A 16,948-nucleotide genomic window follows, 5' to 3' on the forward strand; every position below is an offset into this window, starting at 1 on the left:
CATGTCTCGTGCCCGCCCCGAGCCCCACTGCGCGCGCTGCCCGGCGTGCACTCATCACATGTCACCGTTCCCGGAAATATTCAGCTCAAAGCACCTGCATATGCAGTCAGCGAAGGCAAACAAGGCAAAAACTACTTCCTCGGACCCTGCCCGCGCTCTTGAACGACCTCCTCTGCTTCGCCCTCAACCCCGGACCTGTCCTCGAGCCGACGATGCGGTACTTGTCTCCGGACTCGGAGTGTACGTTAGTCTTCATTAGAGTCAACAATGTTTTCATCATGGAAACTCTTACATGCAAAACACCGTATATGTTATGAATCTTACACGAAATTCATCTTCATCACAGTGTAACTGATGGTAATGGAAAAACGTGTATCAATGCAACCTGTTTTTAGTTTTGCCTTATAAATATAGCTCGTTACCGAATGAAACTTTACCATTATCGATATGCTAGCTTGATAGTGAGTACTAAAAGAAATCTTATTTGTTTATATTCATAGTGATAAAGTTAGGTATTTTATTACATGTGATTCTGACATGATGTCACTGTATGTACTGCGCTCCTTCCTCTCCACTCGTCTCAGGTAATAAATGCGTCTTGTTCCAGCCTGAGCGTTTGGCGTCGCGCGTTCATGTGTTTTGGGGGCGTGGCTTTGGAAGGAGCTCAGAAGGGAGGGGGTGGAGTGAATGGAAATAATGAGCTGTGTTTATTGCAGATTAAAAGGTCTACAGTCACTCGATTTTTATATTTTCTTTTTCAGAGTACTTACATTTTAATTATGTATTGGTATATAAAGACAGTTTAAACAAATTTGGAATGTTTTTTTTTTTTGAAAAATGATTACCTACCCTACCTTTAATGTTTTTGAAACAAGTCTCTTCTGCTCACCAAAGCTGCTTTTATTTGATCATAAATATAGTAAAAGACAGTAATGCTGTGAAATATTATTACAATATAAAATTACTGTTTTCTATTTTAATATATTTTAAAATGTAATTTATTCCTGTGATGGCAAATCTGAATTTTCAAACATTTCTTATTATTATCAATGTTGAAAACAGTTGTCCTGCTTAATATTTTTTTGTGAATACCATGATTCTGATGTATAGAAAGTGCAAAGGCATTTTTTGTAACATTATAAATGCCTTTACTGTCACCTTTGAACAATTTAATAAACCCTTGCTGAATAAAAGTCATTCATTTCTTTTTTTATTATCTTACTGATCCCTTAGGAAAACTGTCAAGGTTAGGAAGGAATAGTTCAAACTTCCAAAATATGGGTGACATGAGGGTGAGTAAACAGAAAGATTTTTCCGTTTTTGTGTGAACTATCCCTTTAAGAAAAGGTCAGTTGTTTGAATACATCACCTGTAGAATACGATCGTAAGGCCGTAACCCAGCTCGGTCCGCAGGCCCATCAGGACGGATCATGTTCACATAAACACCCTTTTCCAGCAGACCATCGGACACGCTGAACCCATAATCCCTGCTGTCAACATCCTTCCGTAAACAGATCTGAGAGAGAAGGAGAGAATAAAGATCTGTCCGGTAGAGAATAAGACCTAATTCAGACCCTGGAGCTGCTGGGAAAGTGAACATCACCTTATGAAGCTCTAATGGCATGGACGGGCTGGTGTCCTTCACGTCCTCGGGTACAGCTGTGTTCTCTGAGGTCCTCTCCGGGCTCAGTGCTAGAGCTTTGGTCCTGCTTTCATTCTGCTTCTCGCTGTCTTCGCTCAAACTCAGTGTGCTGCCTGACATTATAGTAGCCTAGAGAGGAAATAAAACGCACGTATACAAACTGCACTACCTTTGATTTGGAACAACATGAGGGTATAGAGAATTCTATAGAAACTCAAATGTAGCGCCTTTCAATGCACAGTCAGTGTTTTGAAGCAGATTTAGGGTGTGTATACTTAGCAGGTTTGGTTCGATTAAAACGAACCCTGGTGTGATAGCTCTGTTAGTGCGGTTCATTTGAATAAGTGGGCCTTTTCTTTTCATCTGAAAAGAAAAGGCAACTGAAAAGATGAGTCTCGGTCCGCTTCCAAAGTACTCTGGTGCAGTTTGAATGAAATATGAACGCAAGACGGACCAAAGACATGTAAACAAACCAAAAACAGGACATGAGGTCACAAGATGTGACCCTAAAAAGGACAGAATGCTCAAGCATATCAGTTTTTTTCTCGTCATAGTCGTGATGTTGCCCATCACAGTTCAGTACAGACATCAGAACCGTGTCTCCTCGCAGCAAATCTTCATTTGTGTGTGTGACGGAGCGATTCCTGCTGCTGTTTTGACTCCATGACACATTTTATAAGCTCTTCACGAGTTCTCAGCTGGTCAAAATACCATCATATGTAGACTACACACATACAATGAGCACATTTAGCCCAAAACACATCCCTATGCCTTTAGGTTCAGTATCTTTAGGTTTGGTGTTCAAGTGCCAATGTGAACGCTAAGCAGACCAGGACTAAATATGTTTTTTGGTTTGGTACGGACCAAACGAACTAAGCGAACCGGACTATAAGCGTGAACACACCCTTAGATAAAGGCCGGTTTAGTTGTAAACAGTAGTAAACAATTCTCAGAAATCATCAATGAATATACGATCCAATGGTCTCTAGTCAAAAAGTTTGTCAAAGAGTTTGATGCGCGTTTAATAATTTCCACATGTAGAGCAGTCATTTAAGCGAAAATGTTGAGAAATATAGGGTATGGCTTTCATTTCAATTAGTGGCATCTCTTATTTCAGGCAGAATTACAATAATGTGATGCTGTTCCTTACTGTGATTGACAATTATAGTGTGGGGGGGAAATTGGTTGAAAATGACTTACATTGGGTTAAGGATTTTGGTATAGATGCTGGTCAAATGGCCAAGTAATTTAATAGGGAGACATAATGATTAAACCCTGCACAATTAACACAGAAAACACAGACAAGGAACACAGATCGTTTGAGTTGATCCCCAATTGCATTTACCTCAAGTTCCCGCAGGATTTCCGATTGGCCGCAGGTCTCCAGATCCTGAAGAGCTTGTGACCAATAGTTCTCCTGAGCGTCTGTATTGTTGTGGTTGTGACAGCATGCTGGACTGACAGATCTGTGTCAATGCAAAGCAACCTGGGTAATGTAAGGCCAGGTGTACTATTTGAAACGGAGCTATCTCTCTCTCTCTCTCTCTCTCTCTCTCTCTCTATAAAACTGTACTGTATGGCATAACTGAAAGTCAACCGTAAAAGATCCTTCTCAACTACAAGAACACGGCGGTTAGAGAAAGAGAAACACACAGATGTGTCTGAAGAGGCCGTGAACTAGTTCCAGCGATAAAACAATAGAATTATGAAAATGAGCAAAAAAGAAGCACACAAGGGCAGATGACAGCATGTGGCCGACGGATGATTAGTAAGGCAGACGAGAGACAGAAAACCTGAGAAAAAATAGAAAAGAGAAAAGTAGGACCATACAGAGACTGTGGAAGCAAACAGGCTAGTGGTTCCTGTGCTAGACAGTGTGCACGTTTAATGAGCGTTTCCCCACAGACACAAAAACACCAACATTAGGTTCAAAATCCTCATATTGTTTTATCTAGGCATAAAAAAGGCATTTCACTTTCCACTGGGATCATCAAAGTTACTTATAAAACCACAGACAAAAGGTTAACTTGTACAGGTGAATCTCATTCTGTACAAAAGTTAGTGAATTCACAGTATATTCCTTTTTTTATGGTATTGTATGTATAATTTATTACAATTAAATGGCACTGTCATTTAAGCAGCTTAGTGCTCAAATCTCAAATATTTGGGTCTGTATTATAGTACATTAATGAATTGTTTATGTTCGGATTAATTTTTACTACTAGCTGCTCTTTGTCACTTTTAGTTAAGTTTTGTAATGTTTATCTAGTTTATCTACATATGTGCATATACATATGAATATACACTACCACTCAAAAGTTGTCAGATTTTTTTATGAATACCTTTATTCAATAAGGATGCATTAAATTGATCAAAAGTGACAGTAAAGACATTTATATTGTAACAAAAGGTTTCTATTTAAAATAAATGCTGTTCTTTTGAACTTTCTATTCATATATTCATGAAGACTGGAGTAATGACGCTGAAAATTCAGCTTTGGTCACAGGAATTAAAATATGAAAATATTAACTAATATTATTCTATTTAGACTCTCAATAATGTAATATAAAAATACTGTAAATACTACAAATATTTTTTATTTAAATCAGCATAGCCCAATGATATACGAATGTGTTACAATTCAAATAATATATCTTTGAAATATGACCTGGACATGTTCTTGACAGATTTCATGAGGTTCACTTGTTTCATTTTTTAAGCGCATACATTTACATGGGAAATAATAATTGACAGACCAAGAGAAAGAATAACAGCCACATGATTGTGTGTTAGTAACAAAAGCTATAAAACAAACTGAAATGTTCTTATGCACAAATGTCCTTCTCATACAAGAAAATAAATCAGCTGTTATGCTTCTTTTAATCTTCTAGTTCCTGACTAGTATCTCCAAGATAATTCAGACTACGTATTGTAACAGAAGAATCAACAAGCCCTAAACAAACTCACCCAGAGTACGTCCAGTCCTCTTCGCCCAGACTCCCATCATACATTGCAGTACGGTGGGCATGTCTTCTGGAGTTCAGCGGGCTCCTGTGATTGGTCTGTCTCCAGTCATTGGGGTGAAGAGTGAAATCAGATGCTCTATGAATATAGACACCTGAAAATAAAGGTTTAGGTTTGCTTTTGTACAAACATGAATAAGATTTGAGAGCTACGGTAAAGGGGAAGATTTTGCACAATATTTAGTGCTTTTTTTTTGTCCTTTTGGAGCTTATTGTATGGAACAGTAGCTTGGGAATTCTGCTAAATTTCTTCTTTTGTGCTCCGCGAAGAAAGTCATATGGACATTATGAGGGTGAGTAAATTATGACACATTTCATTTTTGGGTGAACTTTAGTAATTTGGCTTGTCATTACACCAAATTGTTATAAACCTCACAGATTTGGATAATCCTCAATAATCACCATATAATGAATTAACTCAAATTAAACGAATAAATTATACAACTACTACAAGTATATCGAACCTTACATACAGTACACTCATGTTAAGTGAAATATACTATGTAGCAAATGTCAACTGCTGGATTGTTATATTATCAAATAATGTAAACTATATTATCATCCAACAGTGATACAAGTTGGATATATAGTAGTTTTACTTAACCTGCGTACATACAGTAGACTCACGTAAATTGACTGATCGTTTATACTGTTGTAAAATGTTACTATATTATTGCCCAGCTCTTTATATAGTTGGATATTATTATTTCTATATACATGCATATATATCACGTAAAGCAATATATACTATTTATTAAATCTCAACTGCCTGATTTTTTGTCGCAAACAATAAAGGGTATGCGGGTGTAAAGGCATGAAGATATTAAGATATTATAAACATGAACATCATGATTTTCTGTAAAGCTGCTTTGAAACAATGTACAATGTACTGTAAAACAAAGTGTTATACAAATAAATGACTTCAATTATCTCTTTAAATTTCCAAGGATTCTTCAATGACCTCAATAACAGAAAACTCTCAGGACATATTCCACATTTCACTTTAGCCAGCCCTTGGTCACATTCAATTACGTTATTCTTCATCTAATCCCAGGGACTTCTGTACCTTGGCTTCCATAGCCGGCGTCCAGGGCCGAGCTATCCCACGAGTCCATGGCTGAATCTAGACTGGGCGGTGTGGTCAGGCGGTGAAGTTCAGAGTATTTACCCCGCCTGAGAGAATCTGAGCGATCGTCCTCCATGTCGCTCACGCATGAAGCCGTCCTGGACGGGCTGCCCCTGTCCGACTCATAAAGTGCTGGAAAAGGCAGATGTGGGTCGCGAGGATAAGCATTGATGCATTATTCATAGAGATGCTCTTCCCAGTGGATTATATGTCGGAAATGTTTACATGCATACATACATCTTAATTCTGACACTTACGATCAGATCGTTTCTTGATCTTGAGCGTAACCGTGTCTCCAGCGGTCTGCAACAGGTGGATGGCCTCGCTCAGAGGTTTCCCCTTTAGACTCATGTTATTGATGGCCAAGACACGGTCACCGATATGAAGAGCGCCAGTCCTTCACACACACACACACAATCTCATGTATTAGTCAGATAACACTCACTGCACTGCAGTTCCCACACTACCCTCTAGAGATCAGACGTGAGCTTGCTGTTCACGATGTCAGATGATGTGTGTTATGAAACATGCACATTTGAGCGTGTGTATTATTCATGTACTGCTGTATGAAGCACTAGATGAGGTTGTGAGTGTTTGTGTGCACCTGTGCGCAAGGCCGTTGCGGGTCAGGCTGGAGATCAGGATGGGATTGAAGGGCTCTTCAGTGCCTGAAATGGTGATTCCAAGAGGACCTCCGTGTCTCTTGAGCTCTACTGTGAATATGACCGAACCTGACGACTCTAATTCATCTACAATATACAGAGACATACAGAAGTTAAAATGGCATAAAGAAACAGTGTAATTTTTAAGATTTAATTACAGTGTTATTTTAGTGTTACTTACTGTATGTATATTATATTATTTATTAATATTTTTAATTAGAACCAAAAGTGTACACACCTTTTGATGGAAATAATATCACAACATTTATTTCCATCAAGAGGTGCATCAACCTTTGGTCAAGATCTTGAATTGACAGTGCAAGAGTCTAGCACTTTCTAGTGCCCATTAATGTGCATTTCTTGCACATTAGCATTTCTTAAAGAATACACACACAAACACACATACTCACTCACCCAGGTTGTCTTCATCTTTCTGAATTCGCAGTTTGACCATCCCCTCGGCCTGCTGGAGGACCATCATGGCCTCTTCCATCCCACAGTTATCCAGCCGAACATTATCAACGGCCAGCAGACGATCACCTGGCTCCAGGGTTCCTATTCTATTAGAATAGGCCATTTCACATTAATCAGTGAACAAGAAACATCACATCTATCAGTTTGCCTCTTTAAAAGCTAATTAATTGGTTTAATGTGTTGTACTGCAGGTTTACCTATGTGCAATACTGCCTCTCTGTATCTCAGAAATGATCAGAGGTTTTCCTGGCTTCTTGCTTGCTATAAATCAGAATTCATGGGAGTAGGAAATTTTGCATTAGTGAAAAAAATAAAAATGCAATTACCACCTTAAATATTATATATAATAGTATATAGACAGCACTGAATGCTAGGCGCCGAAATTACTATTACAGACAAAAAATTGCATTTAATATTCATATAAATATTGCATATATCTTTATGCAGTTGGACTGTAAAATGCTATGGATCAACAGCGCCCCCTGTTGTTCATCACTCACCACTGATCGTAATGCCAAGCTCCACTCCACGTCTCTTGGGCAACTTCACCTGAAATGTGCCACTGCTGGGAATGACTGATTCTGAGAGAGATACGCAAGATCACACAGAATTATACATCAAAAATCTGTGTGTTCACATCACATTTAAAAACAACTTGAATTGCTGATTTTTGATTGAAATGACATTTTGTACCTGCGACATCAAACTCCACCTCCAGCGTGACCTTATTGGCCAGAGCTGCATCTCGGAGCAGCTGATTGGCTTCCTCCAGAGTTCCGTCCTCAGTGGAAATTCCATTAATAGAAAGAAGTCTGTCTCCGACTTGTAACAGCCCACACCTTGAATGCAAAAATAAATTCAACATGCATTCAAAGAAGACACATGCACACATGTATAACAATACAAGAAAAGAGAAGACAAAGAATATATTATCAATGATTATAAATGAAGATGCTACATATATTTATTTAAACAAGTGTACAATACCATTCAAAAGTTTGGGGTCTGTAAGATTTTTTTAAAAGAAATCTATTTTCCTCGCCAAGGCTGCACATTTATTTGATCAAAAACACAGTAAAACATTACTACAATTTAAAATACTTTAAAATGTAATTGATGTCAAAGCAAAATTTTCAGCATTTATTTGAAAAAGAAATTTTTGCAAAATACATGTCTTTTCTGTCACTGTCGATCAATTTAATGCATCCTTACAGTATTCATTTCTTTAAAAAAAACATTCTTACTGACCACAAACTTTTGAATGGCAGTATAGCTTGTAAACATGTTGCCATCATCCATTGATCAACATTACTTAAACAGACTCAACATATTGGACTTGGGACGCCAATAGAATGATAGAAACTGTGCAGTAACATCTTCAACCCTGAACTGAGCTGTGAAAATGAGATCTTGGTACTGTGCCAAATCAACATCTCAGCTTTCTCACATGCTGTAAGGCTTGTAAATGTACATACATCTATCCACAGGCTCTAAGTGTAGAAGACAATGGCGTCAGCATGCATCGCATCTACAGTTGGCCAGCAGCGTCCTCTCACCTTTCAGCAGGTGTGTCAGGCTCGATAAAGCGGACACAGGCAGGTGCTGACAGGGGTTCTGTAGCAAACACTCCCCCCTGTAACTGCAGCCCGAATCCAGTAAGAGGATCTCCTCTCAGAAACACCTCACTGGTTTCTAGATGCACCACCTGACCACCGGCGCCCACTGTACTCGATGCCAGAGACACTGAGAGAGAAGAGAATGAGCAACCTTTTTTGTATTTTACAAGTACAGTAATGATTGATTGATAGATAGATAGATAGATAGATAGATAGATAGATAGATAGATAGATAGATAGATAGATAGATAGATAGATAGATAGATAGATAGATAGATAGATAGATAGATAGATAGATAGATAGATAGATAGATAGTTCACTGACAGGAGCTCTTGTGGTCTTTTCTCCGATGTCTCCTCTTGCTGACAGTGCAGCGAGGGCTGGATGGGTGGGATGGCAGTGTGTTACTGGGGTAGGTGTTGGGATACGTTGACTGGGTGCCACAGTTGTAGCTGTGAAAGCCTGAGGTGTTTGCAGAGATGCCAGACGTCACAGCTGGAGGACAGAGAAGATTTGAGATTGACAATGCTGGAATCGCCATGTCTAATCGGTGTGTGGTTGTGTGTGGAATGGAATACTAGCATGTAGTATACAGTATGAGTGACAGCTGAATTGTAAATAATTAGCATTATGTATTTTAATAAAATAAATGTAAAAAAAATACATATATATATATATAAACAAACATTAAAATAAATAAATAAATATATATAAACAAACATTAAAATAAATAAATAAATATATAAAACGAACTAAAAAATAAAAATAAGAAATAAATAGATAATTTAAGCGATTAAATAAAAATTAACTAATAAACAATCATGCAAATAAATAAATCAAAACTAATAAATAAACAAACATGCAAATTAATAAATATTCATGACTATTCATGCTATTACTTCAAGTACATCGGCAAAAACAGGAAGTTGCACAATACATTGTGGAATACAGTATTTCACATAGTACGCTGTGCTTTCTATATTAAAAATTTTGGCAAATGTAGTACAGAAGGTCTTCCAGGTGTAGGCTACATACTGCAAAAAACAAGTATAAGTAGTCTATAAGTATGCTATTCTGACCGTACCCTACATGTCATCCTGAACCAGTTAAGCCAGCACCTCAGGCAATTCATTAGATTTAAAAATTATTCAAATGCATCATTTCCTCTGGTTTATACATTTAGCCCAGTTTCACAGACAGGTCTAAAATGCATGTTTGAGCAGAAAGCAACTTGCTCTGACATATCTTATAAAATATCAGTGCCATTGTTTTGTCTCAAGATGCACACCAGTAATGTTTTTTTACTAGGGCATGTTGATAAAATCTACTTAAACGTCCTAATTGAACTATACCTAATCCTGGCTTAATCTAAGCCCTGTCTGTGAAACCAGGTCTTAATGTGAAACCAGGACATTATGAAGACGTGCACGTAGGGGACACTCACATCGGTGTGAGGGTGTAGGGGTGGTGTGACTCCAGGCTGAGGGTGTTTTTTGGAAAGGTGGAGGAGCGCTGGTGTAGTTCTCACTACAGTCCCACTGGCGCTGACTACTCCTCTGGACACGTACTGCAGGGAAAACATAGACAGACACAAAATGTCCGGTAAATTGGTTATTTCTGCTGAAAACATGCTTAATGTTACAGCACTCAGGCTGATATACGCCTGTAGACAGATCTGATGTAGACTGAATGTCAATGATCAGTGAAGCAGTGTGGATCAGAGGGCTGAATCCGAGACGCTGCTCATAGGCATGCGCTTCGTTCGCTCCTTTACACATTTATTCCCCCCCATTTCTTTTTCTTTCTCTTACATTTTCGGGCCAGCTCTAGTAAGGCTGACAGCAGTGGAGGAACCATCTTAAAACTCTCTCTTAGCTCACGTTTGGAAACAAATGCTCTGCAAGACAGATAGAGGACATTGTTTGGGATTCTGACAGAAACAGATCCTTCTGACACTATACAGCTGTGTCACTAACGATGCTTAATTAGACATGCAGCGTGTCACACTCGTTAGGAAGAGCCACGCCCATCAGACAGAGAGACATCTGCACATCAAAGAGATCCTGTGCCTTTCTTTTCTTTCTTTTAGTTTCTCTGTTCCTGATACTGAGCTTTTAAGACAATAGAAAGGAATAGTTGTGCTTTTTAGAGCCTCCAAAAGATTAGGCACTGGTCAAACATTTACTGTAACGATGTAATATTTGTGACATGTTACTTGCAAAAAAATTGTATATTGTCAGAATGCATGGCTACTTATGAATGGCCATTAAGATGGTATCTACAGCTAGATGGTGTAGTTATGATATCTACCAGCAGAGACTAACTGGACTATGCTAGCCAGCCAAACCTTGGTTGAATATTGCAAATTTGTGCAAATATAGTAGTTGGTCTAACAGGTTTTTTCTTTGGATTCAGAAAATTTGCATCATATGCATTGTAAACATACTGAAAAATAGAACTATGTCATTAAAACATACCCAAAATATCATGGAATGAGTGTTTCCACTGAAATATTTGTCAACAGTGTTGTTATTGTTAACTAAAATTATTACAAATATTTTTTTTATGAATTGAAATAGAACTAATAAATATTTCATTTAAATATTGAAGAACTTAAACTTGAATACTAACAATGACAAAAAAGACAAAAGCACACAAAATCACTAATACTTTAACATTAAAATGAAAACTAAGAATATAAAAATAAAAATAATTCAAATACTATTACATACTATAATAGTATATAATTAATGCTAAAATAACACCGTTTGTCAATCTAACAGGCCACTAACCTTTCATTTCAAGTGTGAATGAACCAGAATAAAATCTGTTGACTTCCAAGAGACAAGAAATTATTTAAAAGATATGTTTGTTCCTTATATGAAAACTGAGCACCACCTGGAGAATTAAAAATGCAAATGGTGGAGGTCATGTTACATTATAATGAAACATATAGCAGACTACAGTTTGAATGGTTTAACTTTTGTACATTGTGTTCTATGTTAAATACCATTGAAAATTTTGTATCAGTAGGCTTTATATGAAAGAAATTAATTATTTCATTCAGAAAGGGGACATTAAATTAATCAAAAGGGACAGTAAAGACATTTATACTGTTACAAAGGATTTTCTATTTCATAAAAACACCGCTCTTTTAATAATTCCATTCATCAAAAAACTATTAAGCAGCACAACTGCACAATTGATGATAATCAGAAATGTTTCTTGAGCAGCAAATCATCATATTAGAATGATTTATGAAGGATCATGTGACACTGAAGACTGGAGTAATGCTGAAAATACAGCTTTGCATCACAGGAATAATTTACATTTTACAAATAGAAAACGTTTATTTTAAATTGCAATAATATTTCACAATATTACAGTTTTTATTGTATTTTTATCAAATAAATGCAGCCTTGGTGAGCATATCAAAAACAAGAGCTTTTGAACTGTAATGTATTTTAGAACATACTAGTTGGCAGTATTCAGTATATACTGTACTATACACTATATAATGCTAGTATTCCATTCGGTACATTCCTCAGTTTTCAATTCTGCAGTGTGGAAAATGACTCCACATATGAGATTATTCTGACAGATGAGCTGCCCAGTGAGCTCAAGCTTCAGAAAGAGAGGATGCAGGTGTACAAATCACTTTATAACGGCTGTGCGCCTCTTCATATCGCATTTCTAGAAAATCCAATGATACAGTCAGAATGCGGTTTTCTAGTAACACGGTAAAGCCAGAGTGAAGGCTCTGAGCTCATTGTGTGTGTGTGTGTGTGTGTGTGTGTGTGTGTGTGTGTGTGTGTGTGTGTGTACTCATGTCTGTAGGGTAGGGGAAGTCTTGCCTGCAGTGCTCCTCTGCATATTAAGAGTGACTCATGATACTTGTAAGAAAGTGGCCCAAAGCTGGATGCCAACAACCACTACAAACCAACACTGGCACACATAAAGGTCAAAGAAAGACAGAAAGAGGGAAGGAGAAAGGAAGATGAGACAAGGATAGAATCCAGTAAGACCGAAAGCGTAAAGAAGCAGATGTGAACTAAATTCCTTCTGTAAATATGGAGAACAAACACAAATAGGATCTGAATTAAAAAACAGAACTTGTAGATGATGCTCTTATTGTGCTAATGCTGGCAGACAGGCAATCAGTCTGGACGTCCATCTTGTTAAAAACAAATGCTTTTGCATAGTGCTAACAGCGCTGTACACAATGATTTAATTTTTTACAATATAAAAATAGTATGTGAAACAGTCTGGTAAAAATATACATTTCAAACTGTATGCTACGGTTTTTGTATCGTGATCTCACTATATTGAGTTTTTTTTTTTTTTCAGCAAGTGGTATCCAGATAAAATACATAAATAATATGTGAAACAGTCTGGCAAAAAAATAATCATTTCAAACTGTAGTATGCCATGTTTTTGGTCACAGTTTTTAATTTAGTAATATAATAAAATATAATAAAAAATAAAATAAAAAAAAATTATGTAAAATGGTACTGCAAAATTAAACATTTCAATGCTTTGATTTTAATTCAGTGGTGTCCAAATATATTAAAAAAAATTTAAATCATATAAATAAATAGTATGTGAAATAGCATTCCAAACTGTATGCTACATTTTTAGTCAGCATTTATTTTAGCAAGTGGTGTCCAAACATAATAATAAAACAATAAAATAAAAAAAGAAATATGTGAAATGATTTACTAAAATAAATATTTCAAACTGTAATATGTTAAAAATTTTGGTCACATGTTCTCACTATGTTGAGTTTTTAATTCAGCACGTGGTGTCAAGATTAAATAAATAAATAAATAATTTTACATTTATGTATAAAACATCTAAAACTCTTGGAAGTCTGATGAGTCATAAAATAAATGTTTAAAAAATTCAGTGGATTAAATAATTATTTAATATATTTTAAATTCATTTTCACACTGGAAATGGTGAGTCACCTCAAGTGCAGTGTTCTGTGTAGTAAGCTCTCTTAGTAGGTCATCTGGATATTCCATGTAAACAGAACATTTGCACACTACGTATCTGCATAGTATGTATTTTCTGCACAGAATTAGTATGAGTAGTATGCTCTTGCAAACAGATCCAAAGTAAAGTTGCAAGACACGTCTAGATTATCTAAGCATGTGAATATCAGTCACTATGAGCTTTGAGTACGTGTTTATAGCGATATGTCTAGTAAATGCCAGTGTGCCTGCAGACCTGCGTCATGTGTGCTGTGCTGAGACGGCAGGATCTCTAGTTTGGTGAGCTCTGAGGAGCTGGACAGGAGCTGTTGAGCCTCCATCAGAGAGCAGTGCTCAGTGCTCATGCCATCTATAGCCAGGAGAATATCTCCTACATGCAAAGCACCACATCTGAGAAAAACAGGGAAAGACAGCAAGAGAGAGACAGATAGTGGTGGTAACAAGGAGAGAAAGTCATCTGTGTTGAGCAAAGCAAGAAACAGCGAGAGTGAAAATGACAACAGAGAAGGTGTGAGGTGAAAAAGTGACTGCGAAAGAAGAGGATTGCTAAATGTTTATTATAGATATATGAAGAATAGATATAATGCAAATATAATGAATAGTAATATAAATTAGAGGTCGACCGATAGTGGATTTTACCGATATGATATTTAGGTTTGACCGTAAATGCCGATAACCGATTTTTGCCGATAACGATAGTTCCACCAATCAACTATCGGTACCGATATATCGGCAAAACCGATGAATCGGTCGACTTCTAATATAAATATTATTTAATGTTAGGCAATTATATGTACACAATTTTTTTTAGACAATATTTATTTAAAACTATACAAATTCTCAAAAAAATATTTGACTATAAGTTGATTATCCATTAATGAGGCTATTAGTATGTTTTGGAGCCAACAAGCTGCTGATAATCGGTCAAATATCAACCAATTGTCCAAATAGTGACAGAATAATCTGCTGGTAATGTATTTGTGAATGTGACTCTTTTCATGTATTGTTGGTTCTAAACGTGTGTGTTTGTGTGTGCTCACCTGTCTGCAACACTGGCAGGCTTGATTTTCTGGATTGTAATGACCTGTTTGTTCATGTAGAGGGAGGTAGTGAGACTGAGTCCCAGTACTGATCCCGCGGAGCGCGCGATGTCCACCTGCAGCGGCCCGGAGGACTTCTGGACTGAGTCTGATCCGAGGCCAAACCAGAACCAGAGAGAAGCAGAAAGAGGAGGTATTTCAGTGCTAATTCAGAAATTAGAGAGAGAAAGAAACCACCAACCATATGCTCATTCTTTTTTCAAAACGGTAACAAAACAAACCTTTCTGTTTCAATAGCACACACTACCATTTAATAGTGTGGACTTTTATTTATTTAAAAGAGCTGTTTTCTATTTTAATATTTTTTTTTATGTAATTTATTCCTTCACATAATCCTTTAAAAATCATTTTAATATGCTGATTTGCTGCTCAATAAACATTTATCATTATTTTCAGTTATTATAAAAAAAAAATCTGACTTCTTCACCGAATAGAAAGGTGAAATGAACCGCAGTTATTTTAAATAGAAATCTTTTGTAACATTATAAATGTCTTTGCTGTCACTTTTAATCAATTTAATGCATCCTTGCTGGACAGTAGTATAGGAACCATTTGATGGGTTATATTATCTCGGTTAAATTTAAGGGTACGTTTACACGACAACGATGTACTAAAAGCGGAAAAGTTTTTCCTTTGCGATTTTCGGGTACAGATGACAATGTTGTCAAAACTATCCCCGTTCACACGGATCCGCGAAAACGACTAAAAACGCTGTATTATTCATGCCAGGCCAGTAGTTGGCGATGTCACTTTGTAAAGAAACACAACGTGCCTGTAGATTGAACAAGTAATACGCATGCGCATGACGTCACTGCTGTCATATAGACTTTATGCGCCAGAAAAACAAGGGCGCAGCCATCTTTAGAAAATTGTCTTTTGGCATTGCTGTCCAGGAGTAATTCGCTTTTGAAGTGGATTTACTTAATGTAAAGTTAACGAAAGTTATCATGAGGACTGTAATGTTTAAAGCAGATGACTTAACAAATGTCAGTCGACCGGGAAGATTTTAAAAAGAGCCGTTCATTCATAAATATGCGAGATCGCTGTGAAAATACAGACCGGAAGACAAAAGACAATGAGCGCAGCGCTGAAAAGGGGCGGGGCTACATAAGGTCTATAAGAATGGCCAATTATATAGCATAAAATCTTTCCCTTTTTTTATAAAACGTTGTTGTGTAAATGCCCCTAAGTATCAACTTTGTCTCAGGTGTTCCTTTTAAAATCCTAATGAGAAATAAAAATGAAGCAATTATTGACATACAATAAAGCATATCAGCATAGAGCTTTAAATGTAATATGCACAGCAGCTCCGATCAGTTGCTTTTTTTTTTAGAAGCAGGAGGCTTTAATCTCATTGCCGTCCAGGAGAATCTCAATGGTGTTTTTTCTTTCCAATGGGAATGTGGAGGGAAAGTGGAATATGTTTCTACTTTAATTAAGGCCACATGAGAGTATCTGTGCACACAAGCATACTCAAGTGTGTGTGTTGCATGCATCTGTGTGTCTGCTCACCCATGACCATGATGTCGTACTCGATGAGGAAGAAAGCCTCCTGGGTGCTCTGCATGATCAGGGTCAGAGCGTCAGCATGTTTCTGTCTATTCACAGCAACACCGTTCACACTCAACACACGGTCGCCCGCTCGCAAGGTTCCCTCTCTGACAGACGGAGAAACGTGGAGAGACGTACCGAAACACAAAAAGACAGCAGTAGGGATGAGACGTGAATGCAGACGTCAACTAGAAAATAAAAGGATCCTTTTGTATGAACAATAAGCATAGTGGAAGTGTAATTATCAAGCAAATCTAATTCACTTTAAAGCATTATGTTGAAACAGGGTGCTTTCATATGCATGCGTGTTTTATCTGCTTGTGTGTGTGTGTGTGTGTGTGTGTGTGTGTGTGTGTGTGTGTGTGTGTGTGTGTGTGTGTGTGCGCTTCGGGCTGTGTTCTACCCTTCTCACTCATTTTAATGTCATCAGCCTATGCTTCAGTTAACATGTGTGCCTCCAGAACCAGCTTACAGGGTTCAACGATCACACACACACACACACACACACACACACACACACACACACACACACACACACACACACACACACACACAACATATAGAATGCTCTCATAATGTACACCAAATACATCATATCTCAGACAAAATAAAAACTCTTTATGGAAATATACAGACAAATAACCTAGACGGATGCATAGAGACGGCACTGATGTGACACACACACACAAAGACGCAGAGAGCTTCACGATGATTCAGACATTGTGCTCATTAATAAGCAGAGATGTTCTGAAGGGCCTT

General features: G+C 37.3%; 1 protein-coding gene across 6 annotated transcripts in view; it reads right to left on the bottom strand.

The window, feature by feature from the left end:
* The window catches only part of grip2a (glutamate receptor interacting protein 2a), a 32,634-nt gene that overhangs the window by 1,647 nt on the left and 14,039 nt on the right, over positions 1-16,948 (bottom strand). For 4 of the 6 annotated variants that reach the window (XM_082189220.1, XM_082189221.1, XM_082189223.1 and 1 more), the window contains 17 exons: positions 16,151-16,296; positions 14,579-14,726; positions 13,774-13,928; positions 9,989-10,111; positions 8,869-9,039; positions 8,484-8,670; positions 7,621-7,766; positions 7,428-7,508; positions 7,125-7,188; positions 6,868-7,013; positions 6,396-6,540; positions 6,049-6,188; positions 5,732-5,923; positions 4,610-4,760; positions 2,988-3,108; positions 1,604-1,771; positions 1,370-1,516 (listed from right to left, as the gene is read on the bottom strand). In XM_082189220.1, coding sequence (XP_082045346.1) covers positions 1,370-1,516; positions 1,604-1,771; positions 2,988-3,108; positions 4,610-4,760; positions 5,732-5,923; positions 6,049-6,188; positions 6,396-6,540; positions 6,868-7,013; positions 7,125-7,188; positions 7,428-7,508; positions 7,621-7,766; positions 8,484-8,670; positions 8,869-9,039; positions 9,989-10,111; positions 13,774-13,928; positions 14,579-14,726; positions 16,151-16,296 — 2,431 coding nt within the window. The other 2 variants (XM_082189224.1, XM_082189225.1) reach the window with 2 other exon arrangements.

Source organism: Leuciscus leuciscus (assembly GCF_965113295.1).
Source record: "Leuciscus leuciscus genome assembly, chromosome: 13".
Lineage (NCBI taxonomy): Eukaryota > Metazoa > Chordata > Actinopteri > Cypriniformes > Leuciscidae > Leuciscus > Leuciscus leuciscus.